Below are 18442 nucleotides of genomic sequence, written 5' to 3' on the forward strand. Positions count from 1 at the left end.
TCCTCGTCGTGGTCGTTGCTTTGAGATTAGTGATGTTTTGACTTGCGCGGACTGTGGATCTTATACCAAGCCCAAGCGCCAGTTTTTCGGGTCTTTCCGATGCTGTCGATTTGTTGCGTTAGCGACTTGGAGTAGCTATCATCAGGATTATTCGGGAAGACGAACCAAAGCCGGACCAGATGATTGCAGGAGCTCGGAAGTTGATCTATGAAGGAAACTGCGCCAGAGTGCGTCGTAACAGGATATTGGTCTGAGTGTCAGCTGAGCTGTTTTCTCTGGTTTGTTCCATGGAGAACTTTTGTGCTGCCAAACCGCTAGTACGGTCTTAAGGTATGTTTGGAGGAGTTAAAATTGAATGCTAAACTTTAGCATCTATTACCACTCATATTTTGGTTAAAACATTTAAGTTTTGGCTAAACTTAACTCATCCTATTAACACTCCTATTTGGATACACTAGTACTAAAGTTTAGTACTTACGCACTCTAGTATCCAAACAGGGTCTAAGTAACATGGTTGTCAAAATGTCAAGCCCTGTAACTCCAAACATCTCAGTTGCAATACATTTTGGGTTGTCTGCTTTGTTGGAACTTTTCCAAGAAACCTGTGTTAGCAACCATACTTGTTCTCTGTTAGTCTGTTGCTCTTTCGTAGCGCCCACCACCTGTTGTCCCATGTCTTTCCAAGAGCTCCACACCGTTATTACAAATATTTCAAAACTCGCAAAACGTTCATTCTACAATTTATTAATATATGCCAACTAGCTACACCATTCTCCATCAAACCACATGTAAAACATGGGAGCAAGGGAAGATGCAACACATCCCGGCAATGTGTTTAGTTCGCGAAAAAGTTTGGATTTTGGTACTGTAGCACATTTCGTTGTTACTTGACAAATAATGTCCAATCATAAACTAATTAGGCTTAAAAGATTCAGCTCGTGCTAATTAGTTAGACTGTATAATTAGTTATTTTTTCAACTGCATTTAATGCTCCATGCATGTATCCAAAAATTCGATGTGACCGGTACTGTAGGAAATTTTTTGAGAACTAAACAGGGCCATGTCCTGATTTTAGTAATCATAGAGGGGAAGAGAAGGCAGCAGAGGTTTTCAGGTCAGGCCCTGTTTAGTTCCCAAAAAAAATTTCTACAGTACCATGTTCGGACACATGCATGGAGCACTAAATGCAGTTGAAAAAAATAACTAATTACACAGTCTAACTGATTAGCATGAGATGAATCTTTTAAGCCTAATTAGTTCATGATTGGATATTATTTGTCAAATAACAATGAAAATGCTACAGTGTCAAAACCGAAACATTTTCGCAAACTAAATTGCAACACATGTTTGCAGGGTGGGGATCACTGCTCCGCAACTTTGAATGCAAGAAGGCAGTATTTCCATAAGACAGTCTCTATATGATGTCACACCTGGCATCGTTTATTTTCAGTACTACTGAACACGCTTATAGCAGCCGAATACCATACACAGACCGTTCCCTGGTATACAGAGCATGACATCTACAAGCTACAGCTTCGGTGATGGTTTAGAACTCCGGCCCTGAATGAACTTCTGCATATTAGCGAATTGCTCCTTTGTCATGCCACTGTAATACTTGTGACCTCTTTCCTGAAAATTGAAATCATAAAGATATGAGAAACATGCATTTTCTGAATATAGCTCACACTGATAAAATAGACAACATAGGAATCTCCATTAATTTCTATATACTGAACACTGATACTGTATACAAATATTTCAGCTAAAATGTTTGATCATTTATCACCAAAAGATAATTAAGCTGTCCATTGTTAAGATCCTTGAGGATATTAAATGAACATTTGTTATGGACTGACATATATTTGTTTTATCATAAAAACATTAAGCACCATGTAAGTAAAATGTACCACACAATGTACAAGTTCGAACCTTCTCAAGTGCTTGAGCATGCTTCAAGTCCAGCTGAAACCCATCATTTATAACCGATTTGTATAACACGACTAAGTTGCGGTTGTTCCTTGCAATAGCCTCGGCAACCTGTATGGCCTTATTCAACACCTCAGTGTCATCCACAACGTGGTTAACAAGCCCCCACCTCTCAGCCATTTCAGCAGTAACAGGCATGCAGGTTAGCGACACTTCCCGTGCTCTATTCGGCCCAATGATGCGAGAAAGCTTCTGCGAAAGACCCCAGGAAGGAAATATACCAAATCTACATCACAAGACCAGATATTGGTTAGAGCACAACAGGTGAAGTGAACAAGTTAGATTGCAATGGCATGAACTGGAGTGTGAGAAGGTATTGATTGATGATAGTGGAGAACACGTGCAGTGTTCCAGTGCATACTCTGGCCAAGGAAAGGAAAAACTCCAATCAAGTCTCACTTTATGAAAAGTGCAATATTACGCCTTTTGTATGGAAGTATGCCCAGGCAACCATGTGTTCTAAACTCCATCATTACCAAAGGCGAACACTGAAACTTTTAATTTTCCAACCAATTCCGTGTTATCCCCATTTTCCAAACGCCGAAATTTTTCTATTACCACCCAACTGAAATATAATCGAGCAAACTAACAATTGTAATCCTAGTCGCAAGAGCAGCAAAGTCGTACCAGTTTGCTAATTCCTAGCGTATCGTGATCTGAATGAAGTGGGGTACGAGAGACGCACTTGGCGTGGGTGTCGAGGAACTTGGCGGAGCGCCCGGCGACGAGGATGTCGCAGGCGAGGGCGATCTCGAACCCGGCGGTGACGGCGAACCCGGCGACGGCGCCGACGATGGGCTTGCGGCAGAGCTCCATCTGCGCGACGGGGTCGGTGGCGACGTCCTTCACGTCACCCTTGAACACCTCCTCCGCCGCCGTCAGGTCCACCCCGGAGCAGAACGCGCGGCCGCGGCCCGCGAGCACGACCGCCGCGACGGCGTCGTCGGCGCCCAGCCGCCGGAACGCGGCCGCCAGGGAGACCATCATGGGCCTCGTCAGCGCGTTCAGCGCCGCGGGCCGGTTGATGGTCACCACGGCGACCGGGGACCCCGGCCGCGCCGGCTCCACCAGGATGAGGTCGCCGGTGTCCGGCGATGCGGCGCCCATCGGGTCCGATTCTTTTTTTTCCCGAGCAAACATACCTGTATTCCAAGTTAAGGTAAGAGTACAAAGACACAAACGAATACAAGTATGTCGTACAAGGATACAAAAGGACAGCTGTACCACCCACCTTGCACAAAGGGCCTCTGAAAAAACAAAAATTACATCCAGGTCCCCGCCCCTATGCTCGCCGAAGACTGCAACGAACTCCACCAGAAGTCGCCGGCTCCGGCCACCACATGCCTAGAGATCGGAAGGAACTCTATCGCACGAAGGCTTTGAGGTGAGCCGCAGAAGAAGAAAGCATTGCTGGTCGCCCATCGCCCGGGGACACGCCCCGAGATCCCTCGATCTTCGATCCGCGCTCGCCGTCGATGCCAACCGCCACGGGAAAGTAGAGCCAAATCCAACCACCCAACCTCCACACAGCCCACAGCACCCTCCACACCCTTGAAGCAAAAGGCCTTGAAGCAGAAGGCCGGCACACACATCTCCCTCCCGAGACGACGAGGTGCCACCGCAGAAGCATCCTCCTTCCGCCATGCTTGAGGACCCCAGAAGCTTGGAAACCGTTGAACACACACCGCCATCCCCACAGCACCGACAGAAGAGGAACAAGATCCACCCGGCGGCCATCAGACCACCGGCCCGAAACAAAATTGAGGTGCACATACCTCAAAGTGACGCCGCCGGAGGAAATCCAGCAGGCACCGATGCCCCTAGAGGAGGCCTTTATTTGCTGACGAAGTGGCTCCCGACGACCACCACTCCCAGTCAACCTGGCTCCGCCGTCGCTAACCGGCGGCGAGAAAACCCTAGCTCTGACGCCGACCACCCGCGCCGAGCAAAACCTAGACCTAGATAGACATCTACCTAATCTATTCACATCCGCACGGCGATTCCCTGATCCATCTTCCTCTCCGACGCCGGACTGGCCGTCGGAGAGGAAGGGGATCACCGGAATCGCCGCCGGAAACACTTCCGCGCCGCTGTCGCCCTTTTCGCCTGCTCTCAACTGTAGAAAGGGGAAAAGAGGAAGCCTCCGGAACTCTCGCTGCAGATAAAGATCATCAGGTCCGATTCTGATCGGGTTTTGGGTTAGCGTCTTGGGTTGGTGTACCGGTTGGTGGGTTAGCTTGCGGCTCTGCGCTACTGCAAGCGGCGCGCTTTTGACTTGCCTGCTCGAGTGGAGGTATCACACAGGAGAGAGCTGCGGGAGTCGGCTTGCTGATAACGCTGGTGACGTGGCACTGGGTCACTAGCATGTGGAGCCCAGCCCACCGACGTTTAGTACCACAGTCGAGCAGCTGTGGTAAGCTGCCGGTAAATAAAACTGAGAACCCACAGCGGAGATAGGCATCGTCCATTCGTGCTTGTCGGCTTATCTCTCTGTTTCTTTTGCCTTCGACGGAAGTACGGAATGGATCGCAACTGCTTTTTTTTTGGTCGCACACGATCTCATCCGATGCGTCCCATACCGTCAATAATGCACAAACTTTAATTTGTTGTACCGCCAAACACGTCAAGCGCGTTCACATTGCGAAAAGAAGTCGAATAGAATAGAAGATTGAATCGGTCGAAGAAATAAACAACGAAGAACAGGGCCAATAACCGCCCAAACTAATCCCCGATCCTCAACGGAAAATGAATCTGAATAAGCAACTCGCTAATACTCCCTCCGTTCCACATTATAAGTTATTTCAAGAATTTTGGAGAGTCAAACTATCTTAAAGTTTAACCAAAATTATAGAGACAAATATAAAGATTTATGATATCAATTAGGTGCACTATAAAAATATAGCTAATAAAAAATCTAATAATACTTAATTAGTATCATAAATATTATTATCTTGTCATATAAATTTGATCAAACTTGAAAAACTTTACCTCTCCAAAATTTTTGAAATATCTTATAATTTGGAACGGAGGGAGTAATAAACAGCACCGGCGGCGATCGATCGGTTCAGCTCAGCCAGTGATCAGCTGTCGCAAGTTGACCGGCAAGATGTCCGCGGGGCCGCCGTCGAGGATCCGGCGGGCGATGAGCGCGTTGGCGGCGTCGCTGGGGTGGTAGGGCTCCCAGAACACGTACTTGACCTGTCGGCGCAGTACCGCGACGTCGGCCCGCACGGCACCAGCCCGCCGAACCGCCCGCCCGCGTAGCAGCACGCCGAGTCCGCCACCTCGAACCCTGCCGGCACTACCACGGCGGCGAGTTAGTGATCAGTCGCAATAATATAACGCTCTCACGGCATCGTACGTGCCCTCCAGCCCTCCAAATGATGACAGATTATTCCCTCACGGGCTCACGGCACGGCGTGGTTAATTACCATGGGATCTGTAGTTGGCGATGATGTCGGAGACGATGCGGTAGACGTCGGCGTAGACGAAGCGGAAGCCGGGGAGGGCGGCGCCCAGCTCGTCCAGCAGCGCCCGGAGCCGCCGGTTGAAGGACCACGCCAGCTGGTTCGGGAACTCGGCGCAGGCCGCGCCGGCCGACGGGTTCGTCTCCCTCTGGTATGGGATGCAGCCGATCGGCCCACGTTGGCCACCACCACCGTGCGGGCGTCCAGGAGGTACAGCCTCTGCGACGAAAGCAGGCGAGGGACACGTACGCCACCGCGCGTTAGGCGCTGCACCGCAACTCCGAGGCAGCTTAATTTCGAGCTAGCTATGGCTGGCGCGTACCGTGAGGCGGTACTTGGCGACCATGGCGCCGATGAAGGCGGCCGGCGGCGTCGTGGCGCGCTCCGGCACGGAGAGGATGGGCGTGAGGTAGTTGTTGATGAAGTCGTTGGAGCCCGTGGTGACGGTGAAGAGCGCGCCCCGCAGCAGGCTCACCGCCGCCACCTCCCCGTGCCGGGCGATCAGGTCGTGCCGGCTGTTGGCGTAGTTGTCGATCTGGGCGTCCAAGTTCAGGCGCCCGCCCTATCAGGGACAGCAGACAAAATCAAACGGATCAAATGTCAGAAACAACATCGAAGCAAACGACATTATCATCCATTGAGAACGTTCCTGCACAAACTAGCACTTCTGCAAAAATCTTGTATTAGCTCCTGACTCCTGACATTGCCTCAAAACAATATCTAGTTTTAGCCTCAAAACAAGTATCTCAAGGCCCGGTTAAAAGGTCAGGAAATGGTAGTTTAGAGGATAGTGTGCTGCTGCTGCGACGCAGCTAGCGATTGTGTGAGCTGTGAGTTCACGCAAAAGAGAAGCAGATGAAGGATGGACTCACGCAGAGGCGATGACCATTGACCACCTCCGCACCTCGCTCTCAAATTTTTTTTAAAAAAACTAGATTTATAGCCCGCGCCAAATTCAAAAATTTATTTGTCGTTGTATCCTTATTTAAAAGTTATACTATTTTTTTTACAATACATCATCCTGTTTATTATCATAAATTATGTCTTATTATTGATTAAAGCAATTCAACTATGATCTACCTATAATAACACTTTGATTCGTTGAGCTTTAATAATATTATGCAAATAATTGTTGTTAGCTTTAGTTTTTATTAATAGTATATATTTGTAACTGGTACATAGGTAGATGGTATTTTATATTTAATTTTTCATAATGGCATTGGTGGGTGATTTTTAATTAGGCATAGGAGTATTTTAGGCTAATTTTAATCGTAATGGCAGTGGAGTGTAATTTTTATTTTTTTTATTTTTCTCCAATTAATATGAAAATTTTCTAAGGAGGTTCTATTTGTTGACCAAATAATAAGATAATAGATGCAAATGTATAGCCTGCACAGTATTGTAGCACAACGATTTCGCACAACAGAAATGATGGAGGAGGCCGTGTACTGACGAAGATGCTGCCGGTTTGGTTCAGGATGCCTCCGCCGCCGGACGCGTAGTTGACGCCTCTCATCACGGCGTCGCCAGCGGTCTCCGGGGCCATGTACGGCGGCACGAACCCTCCCAGCCCCATCTCCAGCGCTGAAAATACACACGCACAAAAAAAGAAGGTGAAAATTTTCAGCTAAGCAAATGTGCAATGCAACGAAAATTAGCAGTAAAGCTCGGGCAAAGAGACTGAGTGCTCCTGTCACCTAGAATGTCGACGATGGTCCGGCCGTTGGTGTACCGGCCAGTGGGCTGGTGGCCGAGGAAGTCGATGCCGCTCGGAGGTGTGACAGACCCGTCGAGTTTAAGTGTAACTATCATCATCTGAACACATCAAATGCATTAGTTTAATTAAATGTAACTGACAGGCTGTTTCCAACCCACAGGCCGATCGAAACACACCAGAAGTCTCGCACGAAGACGAGCGCAGAAGGTACCAGTACGATAAAATCTTACAAAAATAGTAAATAATATTAAGACTTTTACAAAACAGTTTTAAATTTTAAATTTTCAAAAGAAAAAATAGCAGCGGAAGAGAATCTAACTTACAAAGTATTTTTACAAGAGAATAGGTAAAACAAACTAAATAAGTCGAGAACTACCGAGATGTGAAGACAAGGCGCCACATCGAGCCCACCGATGTGAAACATAGTTAGCTCCTATACCTTAAATAGGGTAAACAACAAACCCTGAGCAACTAATACTCAGTAAGACTTACCCGACCAGTGGATATAACTTAGCCCACATACCTAGACATGTAAGCCTTTTGGCTGGTGGTTAATTTTTTTGCAGAACAAGCACTAGAAGTAAGTCCTTATTTTTCTAAGTTTTAGCTCCCAATTATATCAATAAATTGACTAACCATCTAGGATTTGCAAGACTACAACAATCAAGGTGAGCAAACATTCATTAAATAATATCAGCTTTCATTGCATCTCATCTCATTCTTATTCTAATTTCTTTCTACGATGTGACCAAGAGATCAAGGCCCTCGTAACCGCGAAACACGGCGAATCGATTCGATTTAACCTTGCAAGATGGACCTAACCAACACGGCACGCAAAAGCCCCATCGGACCCCACGCACCAACTTTTCCCCTCATTGTCTCGAACTACAGAACCGCCCCACCTGCATATAGTCAGCCAAGTCCTACGAGAGACCGCCAAAAGTAAACATATGCATCTCAATTCTCCGCGGCCACTCGACTCGCCCTAAGGGGTGGGTAGAAGTTCTACTTTCGAAGCAAAGCAGTACTCGGCTTACCGGTTTCGACTACCTTCTACTCCCGGCATGCGGCTAGTACAGTTTAATCCCCGATCAGCACAACCGACAACGGAACGGTCCTTAATTAACACAGATGGGGCTACACATTCCCCCATCCGGTCTCCCATCCCATACCTTTCATCTTGAATATAATGATTCATATACTGTAATATAAAGACATCCTATATCTCGCGAGTAACAGAATTATCACTCGACTTCTAGCAAGCCCTATTAAGCATAGCAGTGCTAACGACATATTCATACTAGTATAAGGCACAGGAAAATCTAGAGGTCATGCAACTAAGGTTTTAAACAATTCCTAAACCTAATGCACAATTATTAGAGACATATATAGGTGACATAATTTAAAATAGTACGATGTGCACCGGGGCTTGCCTGAGGGTAACACTAAGTTAGTGTTAATATTAACAAGGCCTTGGGCCCTTCCGACCATTGGGCCGGGTCTTCACGAATCCCCTCTCAATCATGCTTCACCGATCCTGAGCTTCACGATCCATCTGTAGTCGATGTTCTCACCACGTATTCTATACGAATGCATATGAAATGCCAATTAATGTACATGCACATAAATAATACGGATACAATTTCATAAACACGAAGCAACTATTGACCGAGTATAAACGCTACGATTCTCATATAATTACGACTGTCAGCCCTACTACTACCGGTCAGACCGGTATACCAAACCGGTCAGACCGGTCTGGTCTGTGTGCGACTCGAGATCAAAAATCCGGAGTATCCGGACTCCCAAGCCCAGAATATTCGGACATAAACTCGGAGTAGCTAAAACACTACAAACCCGGAGTATCCGGACAAATGGCCGGAGTCTCCGGACCCATACCGGTCAGACTGGTCCAAGCACCGGTCAGACCGGCTGGCCGAAAATAAACCCTAGCTAAGTCATATAACACTGGTTTAGCTCTCTAATTTAATTTAACCTGATTCTTCTTAATTGTAAACTATTCTTTAATTTCCAAATAAACCAACACATGAAGAATTCACTAACACCTCAACTATATTTTCTAGGCCGGAAACTTGTATAGTGGACTACACATGCCTAAACTAAACCACTGCCTCGGTTTCATAATTTTTGGACTAACAGATTTGCCGAAACTAATTAAATGAGTCTAAACACCACTTAAACTCTACTATGGGCAAAAAAGACATTTCGCAAGAACAAATATTTTTCCCTTGTAGATACAGGCATAACCAATCTAACAAAACTAACTTTGCATGTGTTACCATTTTTTCTTGATTTATTAGTCAATCTACAAGTTTACGTCAAATGAACAAAAGGGCCCTCACCCTTTAACTTTGCTACTAGCAAAATGAATTAACTAAAGTAGACCATAAGTACATCCTAGTGATGAACATAGTCAATATAGTGCAACACCGGATATATATCCGGAATATCCGGGCCATTATCCGGAGTGTCCGGAGCCCCAGGTCCGGAGTATCCGGGCTTATACCCGGAGTTTTCCCCGAAGTGTTCCAAATCCGGAGTATTCGGGCTTATACCCGGAGTCTCCGGGTATACCTAAACAGCAGCCAACCTTACGTGCTCATGGTGAACGGCGGCGCGTGCGGCGCACGGAGCAACGGAGAAAAGGCCGGGGAAAGGGGTGGGGAAGGTGGAGGAGCTCACCACGAATCCATTTGTGTGGTCGATTTGGGCGGAGGAGGGCCGGAGGAGCGGATCGACGTGAAAGGGCGGAGCTCGAGTAGTGCTCCCATGGCGGTCGGCTGTAGGGCCGTCGATTCCGGTGGGAAAGAGCTCGAGTGAGGTATGGGGAGGTGTGGAGGAGGTGTGGGACGAGGTTGTGGAGGTCCTTGCGGAAGGGATCGACGAACGGCGGCTGGAGATGGCCGGGGCGCCGGCGGAGGCGAGCTCAGCTCGACTCAGTTCGAGCAGGAGGGGGAAGGAAATGAGGGAGAGAGAAGAGCGGATAAATAAGGCCGGAGAGGTCCGGAGTATCCGGGCAAATTCCCGGAGTATCCGGGGTGTTACAGGGGGTAATTAGCCTTGGACAGGGAGGCGATGTAGTTGTTGCCGGCGTCGACGAGGGAGTCGCCGAAGATGAAGGTCGCCGGCGTGCCACCGCCGGCAAGGCGGCAAGCACGGCCAGGCAAGCCAGCACGAGTAGACGCATTGACGAGGCAAGAACGTGAAGTACACTGGGGGGTCTCAGGTGAGGGGAGACCGGGAGACAAGCGACGTTTTGCCTAGTCGAACGGCTACTGTTGAGAGTTCGGAGCGGTGGATGAAATGCTAGGACCTAGAAGTAGAAGCCTTGGAAGTTGCTAAACTCACTTGGTCCTACTGGTGACTGTTCAAAGTGTGCGCGTTGGTTGCGGGGAGGAACAGATGGAGGTTTTAAAGATGATGAGTGGATATACAGACCGAGGTTTTAAAGATAGAACAGATGGAGGCAAACAAAGCGGCCAAGAAGAAACCAAGATTGACGGGGAGGAAAGATTGTGTGACCTGCGAGGGTGGTTGCAAGCAACATATACAATATAAAACTCACAGGACATTGTTTTCACATGAACGTGTCATAGACTCCCCCATCCGGCATTGAATCGTTGCTGATCTCTCTCAGGCCTTCATCAGGTGCCCGTGAGCTCTTGGCGCCGGAGCGTTGGCAGAATTCGGCTCCTGAAATGGACTGCATTCAGGTGCGGCCGTGCATTTAGGACAAGGCCGCGAAGCCGGGATTGTATTCTTTGCCTTTTGCAACCCCTGCAGACAAATGCACCCTACCCATGGCCACGTCACTTCTGATGGTAGTACCCCCTATCCTACACACATTGGTAAATGATAACAGGTCACCCCATCAGCACTGGCTAGTGGTTTAGAGGAGCAATTTGGACTGAAGACGGACGGGGTCCATCTTTGTTCAGAACTTCAGACGGCACGAGGGGGAAAAAACCCACTGCTATCTCTATATCTTTCCTTCTCTTTTTTTTTGAGGGGGACCTTCATATATTTCTGAACAGTAGCAGCAGAGTAGGTACTAGCACTGGCGGAGCCAAGTGTGGGCCAAAGTGGGCCACGGCCCCCTTTGCCATGCAAAAATCCCATTAGATGAATAGTAATTTTGACACTGTTTATTGATTTAGCACCTCAATTACAAAGGTCGACCCCCCTAATTCTTTGATCTGGCTCCGCCACTGGCTACTAGACAACCCAAACTAGTGAGCCCATGGGCCAAGAGGATCCATCCAAAAGAGGATATATACCTTCCAAATCCTCCAAGCTAGCTTCGCCGTCTTTGCGAAAGGGCCTATAGCTAGTGGTTATAAGAGTCTCGGTAGCACCTGAGGTTCTGGGTTCGACTCCTCATGGGAGCAAATATTCTGGGATTTAACGGCGTTGTGCATTCAGTGGTAGACGATGTTCCCGTCGACAGCGAGGCGTCTGTGGTGACTTCATCAATCTCGAGGATTTGCCGGCTCAGTCTTCGAAGATGCTCATAGGGGTAGGGTTTGTGTACGTGTATTCATAGGATGTGAGTGTGCGTGCGTTGTGAGTGTCCATGTTGTACTGTATAATCTCAAAAAAAAAGCTTCGTCGTCTTTGCCTCCAACTCCAAGTCTCCAACCTAGCGAGGGAGAGGGAGGGGTCATCCCTTGACTTGCACGTTGAGTCGTCGATGTCTAAGCTTTGCTCGCCCCAAAACCCTAGCCTAGTTTAATTTGGCGGCTGCGCAGTCCATGACTAGCAGGCCACAGGAGCGCAGAGCCACCGCGCTCCATCTCCACAGCGGCCATGCATCTTCCCAGCAAAAGCCCTCTTCGTCATCGGATTTGGGCAAGTCTGCATACTCTCCTGCCATCATATCTGGTTACGTCGTGTGTCGATTCTCCATGAGTTCGAAAAACTATCACCAGATAACGATGTTTTATGTTTTTTCCCTGACAGCCTGACACATCGTTGTATGCTTTGCTACTCTTCCCACCCATCGATTAGCATCTCTGTACGTAAAGCACCGGAAAATGCTTTGTGCAGTTTGGGAAATGGGTTCGATTTCTAAATCGCAAAGCACGCTGTGTATCCGTAATGCTGAATTCTGACTGAGACTGAAATGATCGATTATTACTTGTGACAGGACCGTGACAGATGTTAACTAATTCAGGCCTCGAACATATTGTTCACGCCTTACTACTAAACAAACTGCAAGGATCTTAATTTCTGTGGCGTCCAGCGCATCATGGTCATGCATGCATCATCGCACAGTTTATTTGGCGGCATCGCGCATTTTCAATAATAATCTCTACTTATGAGCTAATAGACATTCCCATGACTGGAGGTAGATTTACCTAGTCTAATAATCATGCTGATCCTACTTTGGAGAGATTAGATAGATTCCTGATGTCTAAGGACTGGGAAGATTGCTTCCCTGAAGTTTATGTGTTCAAGCTACCAAGAGAACTCTCTGACCATAACCCTCTGATTTTGTCAACCCACAGAAGCTGTCCAACACAGGAAGCTTTCATTTAAGTTTGAGCTAGCTTGGTTGAAAGACCCTAACTTCCTTCCCTTGGTCAAAAGTATTTGGGATAAACCATGCCATACTACAACTACACTTGACAGAATACAAAGCAAATTGAAGCACTTTAAACAATTTTTCAAAGGTTGGGGCTTTGACACGCAAGGTACTTAGAAGAAAAAAAAAGAAAAGTTTACAAGAAGAGCTTCTCTCCTTGGAATCCTTGGAGGAGAATTGCCTTCTGACCAGTGAGCATCTTTCTAGAAAAACTACTATTATCACTGAGTTATTCAAGATCAATGAAGAAGAGGAGCTCTACTGGTACCAAAGGTCCCATGATAAACAACTACATGATGGTGACAATAACACTGAATATTTTCATAGAGTGGCCAATGGAAGAAAAAGAAAAAAAATACTATTTTGTCTATGGAAGATGGGACTAGAATAATTGAAGGTGATGAGAATTTACTTAATCATGCAACCACATACTATAAAAATCTTTTTGGTCCTGAGATTGGTAATGCCTTTCCCCTGGATCCTTCCTTATGGAATGATGAAGAGAAAGTGAACGAGGAAGAAAATTTTGCTCTAACCAAACCATTTACTGAAGAAGAAATTAAATGTGCCCTTGTCATGATGGAGAAAAATAAGGCTGCTGGACCTGATAAAATCCCCATAGAATTCTACCAAACCTGCTGGGAGATTATAAAATAATGATATCATAGAGCTCTTTGCTGAATTCCATAATGGTTCCTTGGATGTCAAGAGGTTGAACTATGGAGTTATAATCCTGCTACCAAAGGTACAAGATGCTGTTAAAACTCAGCAGTTCAGACCCATTTGTCTGCTTAATTGTTTATACAAATGGATAACTAAAACCCTGACACTAAGGTTGGAACATCTGGCCAATAAGTTGATTCTCAAATCTCAATCTGCCTTTATTAAAGGTAGGAATATAATGAATGGTGTGTTGGCCCTTCATGAGATACTTCATGAAACCAAGAGGAATAAGGAATCTGGGGTCATTCTTAAGCTTGACTTTGAAAAAGCATATGATAAGGTCAATTGGAATTTCCTATTTGACTGTCTCAAACTGTGGGGCTTTTGCGATCAATGGTGCTGCTGGATTAAAAAAGTAGTTCAAGGTGGTACAGTCAGTGTCAAATTAAATAACTCTGAGGGGCCCTATTTTGTCAGCCACAAAGGTGTAAGACAGGGAGATCCATTGTCTCCAATCCTGTTTAACTTTGTGGCTGATTGTCTTGCCAGAATGGTCAGGCAGGCACAATCTCACAATCTTCTATGTGGGCTAGCTGATCATCTAATTGATAAGGGTGTTGCTATTCTGCAGTATGTAGACGACACAATCTTGTGCATTAAGGATGATACTGAAATGGCCACAAATTTGAAGCTCTTGCTGTATCTGTATGAACTCATGTCAGGATTGAAAATCAATTTTGACAAAAGTGAGGTTACTATGATACATGGAGATGATTCCAGACAATTGGTTTTTGCTGAAAATTTTAACTATCAAACTGGTAGTTTCCCAATAAAATATCTAGGGGTGCATGTTAGTCCTGGCAGACTTCATGTGAAAGATTGGTTGTCTTTAGAGGAAAAGATTTTGAAAAAGCTCTCAGCATGAAAAGGAAGCTCCTTGTCCATGGCTGGAAGGATCACATTGATCAATTCTAGTTTGTCTAGTACCTTTATTTACCACATGTCCATGTACCTGTTGCCTAAAACTACCTCTAAAGCTCTGGATAAGCATAGAAGAAGATTTCTATGGCAAGGCAACAACCTGAAAAAGAAGTATCATTTGGTCAAATGGAATATTGTGTGCAAAAATAAGAAGAAAGGTGGATTGGGTATCAAGGACATCAGGAAAATGAACATAAGCTTACTGTGCAAATGGTGGTGGAAGTTGGAAACTGAAGATGGTCTTTGGCAGACTATTATCAGGACAAAATATTTGAGAGGTGGCAGATTGATTGGAATAGTCAAACATAGAATTGATGACTCCCCTGTGTGGTCAGATCTTCTCGAAGTTAAACAATTTTACATGACAAATAGAAAAATCAAGGTGCACAATGGCCTCTCAGCTTTGTTCTGGGAAGACCCTTGGTTTGATGACAAACCTCTCTGCTTACTGTACCCTATCCTGTATGAACTTTGTGCAGACAAATGGGTGTCTGTCCATCATTTTTTATCAAATAACGCACAACTGCAATTCACAAGATGGCTTTCTCCTATTCTTTTCACTTCCTGGTTGGATCTAGTGAACGATATATACAATTATCCTTTTGATAATTCTCAAGATGTGATCTCCTGGAAATGCAACAAGAACGGTGTAGCAGCACCGTCCAAATTAAACCGGCTTAAATGCACTAACCATCATCTTAATACTTAATTAAGTTACTGTGCACTTAAAACGGTGTAACCTGACAGCCTGTCGGGTAAAATCCCGATTAAACTACTGTACTCCAGGATCACAATTGCACTTAGATCCGTACGAAGGCGAGCACAGGTGTTACCAACATACAAAAATCTTCAAATTAATTTACAACACAGGTTTTACATAAAAGTCTTAATACAAGTGACAGAGTTTAAAACACAGCGAAAGTTTAAAACTGAGTTCGAAATACAAAACGATAACTACGACGACGATAAAAGGTGAGCTCCACATCCTGCCCACCGATGTGATGCCAACCTGCCCAAACTTCACGGGGAAGACGGGACCCACTCGACGGTCCAACCCGGAGGAAGCGGCTGTCCAATCCAGGACGCACAGATCTCCTCGAAGTCCGCAGGGACACAACCTGCTCAGAAGGGTTACAACAACAACCCTGAGTATACTAATACTCAGCAAGGCTTACCCGACTCTGGGTATACTTAGCCCATTACCTAGACATGCAAAGCTTTTTGGCTCTGGAGTTCTTTTGCTGAAAGGCTGCTAGAAGTGAATCCTTACTTTCAATATTTTAGCTCCATTTAGTATACCAAGTATTAACTAAATTCGCCTAATCATCTAGAGCACGCATGGTAGAACAGATTATCTTTCAGAACTCACAAACCAGCCTTTTTCCATTCCGCTTTCAATTCACTTTCTTACTACGATGTGATGCAGTGACCAAGGTTCTCTTAACCGAGAGAGACGGTGAATCGATCCGATTTAACCTTGCAAGGTGGACCTAACTCACACGACGCATGTAAACCCCGTCGGGTCACGCGCGTCAACTGTTTCCATCATTACCACGGCATCTGAACTACGCCTGCTAAAACCCAGGTGATGGGCCCCTCGCGGTGAACTCCCGGAGAACCCGGAGGCGGCATCCTATCCAACACCCGCCAACTCCCACGCCCAGCGTAGCATGACGGAATTCAAATCACCGCTGTAAAGTGGTACACAGCTCACCGGTTTCGACTACCTCCTACTTCCGGTATGTGGTTAGTACTGTTCAAACTCGGTCATCAGGGCCAACAACGGTACGGTCCTCAATCGACACAGGCGGAAGTTTATTTTCTCATCTATTCCAACTCATTCCCGCCCGGTCTCCAATTCTTTTTACTCATCAACATATTTCCAAGCCAAAGCTAAGGGATCAAGATCCTAAACTCGCGAGTGACAGTAATCACTCGACTTCTACCGAAATCCTATTTAGCAAAGCATTTCTATCGACACCTGCATACTAGTATAGGCCCACGGTACCTAGGGAAAACATGCATACTATGGTTCCATTCAACTCCTAGAACATAAATGCACAATACTTAAATAAACATTGAATAATTTAAATTATGGTTATGCTCCGGGGCTTGCCTTGCAGGTCAGCGGGGTTAACAAAGTCTGCTGGAGCGTGCTCAACGGCGACCTTCTGCGGCTCTTCTGCTCGTGGCTCCTAGACCGGCTCAGCGATCAGCTCGTGGACAGCTTCGTTCGTGGCGTCTACACGAATAAAAATATGTCATGCACAATTAGAACACAGTGCAATGCATGAGCACCTAATGCGATGAAAAGATTAACTCAAATTAGCCTGAAGTGTTTCCTTCCAAGAACAACTACTAACAACCTTCTATAAAGAAAAGAGCATGGCTAGGGCAAACTATAAGCAAAACCCTAACTTGCATACATGATCTAGCAACACAAGGTACCAGCTCAACGTGAAAGCAATACGGCATGACACCCAAACCTTCCCAATATTTAAAGCTGCTAACAAAACATTGAATTAACCCTAGCAAGTAAACGAAGTATAAAAAGATCTACCCAAAAGTGCATAGCAACAGGTCATGAAACTTTTACAATGGACTATACATGAAATGAGTAAGCCACTGCGAATTTTCCAATATTTTTAGAGTTATAGAACAAGTGGTACAAAATAAACTAGGTTAAACACAAATTGAATTTTCATCAGAGAAAAAGTGATAAAATGCATTCTTAAGGATTTTTCCTCTGAAGATCATGATTTTAGAAACATAACAAAATTGGGTTTGTATTTTTAGGAATTTCCTGCGAATTTCTATAGATTTTCAAAGCTGCAGCCAAAATAAGAAAAAGGAAAAACATTAAAAGGGGGGCTGACAGCCGGGCCCCACAAGTCAGGGAGCCAGGCCCGCCCCCTCCCCTGCTTTTGCCCGCACGCGAGCGCCAGGGCGCCGGTCGGCGCGGCCGCGGCGGCGGGGTCCAGCCCGGCAGCGGCCAGGGCATCCCGGCTGCGGGGCCGGCGCCGGGAGGAGCAAGGGCGGCGCAGGACGCTAGAGCGGCGGCGCAAGCGGGCAGGCGCGGCGGCGCGGCGTCGGCGGCGGCGTTCCGCCGGTGCGGAGCCATTTGGCGGGGCCAGGCGCACGGGGCACGACCAGCGGAGGCCGGCGGCTGTGGGGCGCGCGGCGGGGCCCGCGAGCTGGCGCCTGGCAGCCCCGCGGCGTGCGCGCGCGGCGCGCAGGACGTTCGCGGCGGCGCGGCAGCGAACGGCCGGCGGTGGCGTGGGATTCGGCCGGGGAAAGGGTCGGGAAGGGAGATGAGAGCGCGGTGGAGCTCACCAGGGGCTCGATTTGGGCGGAGATGGACCGGAGGTGAGGGCTCGACGGAGAGGGCGGAGGTCCAGGGAAAACGGCGATGGCGGGCGGTGGCGGGAGCTCGATTTCGGCCGGGTTTGGGCACGGCCGAGGTCGAGGAGAGGTTGAGGAGGGTCGGGGCGAGGTTGCGCAGCTCAGGACGCGAAGGGTTCGAGCGGGGTGGCGAGCTAGGGCCGGGAGGGCGAACGGCGGCGAGCTCTGCTCGAGCTCGGCGTGCACTGAGGAAGAAGTAGAGGAACGGGATGGAACGGGAAGGTTCCAGGGTGCTCGCGACGATAAGGACGGCGCTCGGACGACGAGGATCGCCGGGGCGCGGTCGCCGACGCGTGGACGAGCTCGTCGACGGCCAGCACGTCGGTATGGGCATCGGCGCCCACACAGTGCTGAACAGGGCGAAACAGTAACGAAATTTAATGATTTGACTCGGTTTTGACCCTCCAATTCTCAAATTTTGATATAGGAACTTGAAATTTGGCCAAAATAGAAGTTGTAGAGGAAGAGAAAATCTACAACTTTCATTTTGGGCGAAAGTTGATTCGAAGCTCCGATCAGGGGCAAAAACATGATCGAAAACGCTTAAACGATGTTTACTAACGGACTCGATTAGCGCTAATGATGGTGATTAGTCTTAATTGATGATTAAACACGCCATTA

The 18442-nt window shown here is 47.1% G+C and overlaps 1 protein-coding gene and 1 pseudogene across 1 annotated transcript; both read right to left on the reverse strand.

The window, feature by feature from the left end:
- Positions 1 to 1346: 1346 nt before the first annotated feature.
- LOC120652596 (probable enoyl-CoA hydratase 1, peroxisomal) lies at positions 1347 to 4144 on the reverse strand. The gene is made up of 4 exons (XM_039930466.1): positions 3762 to 4144; positions 2672 to 3128; positions 1930 to 2212; positions 1347 to 1629 (listed from the first exon to the last, which is right to left on the reverse strand). Exons 2-4 carry the CDS (start codon positions 3124 to 3126, stop codon positions 1528 to 1530), a joined length of 840 nt encoding a protein of 279 aa, XP_039786400.1. The 5' UTR covers positions 3127 to 3128; positions 3762 to 4144; the 3' UTR covers positions 1347 to 1527.
- A 1265-nt stretch (positions 4145 to 5409) lies between these two features.
- On the reverse strand, positions 5410 to 7351 carry LOC120652597 (annotated as a pseudogene).
- Between the last annotated feature and the right edge of the window lie 11091 nt (positions 7352 to 18442).

This window comes from Panicum virgatum, chromosome 9K (assembly GCF_016808335.1).
Source record: "Panicum virgatum strain AP13 chromosome 9K, P.virgatum_v5, whole genome shotgun sequence".
NCBI lineage: Eukaryota > Viridiplantae > Streptophyta > Magnoliopsida > Poales > Poaceae > Panicum > Panicum virgatum.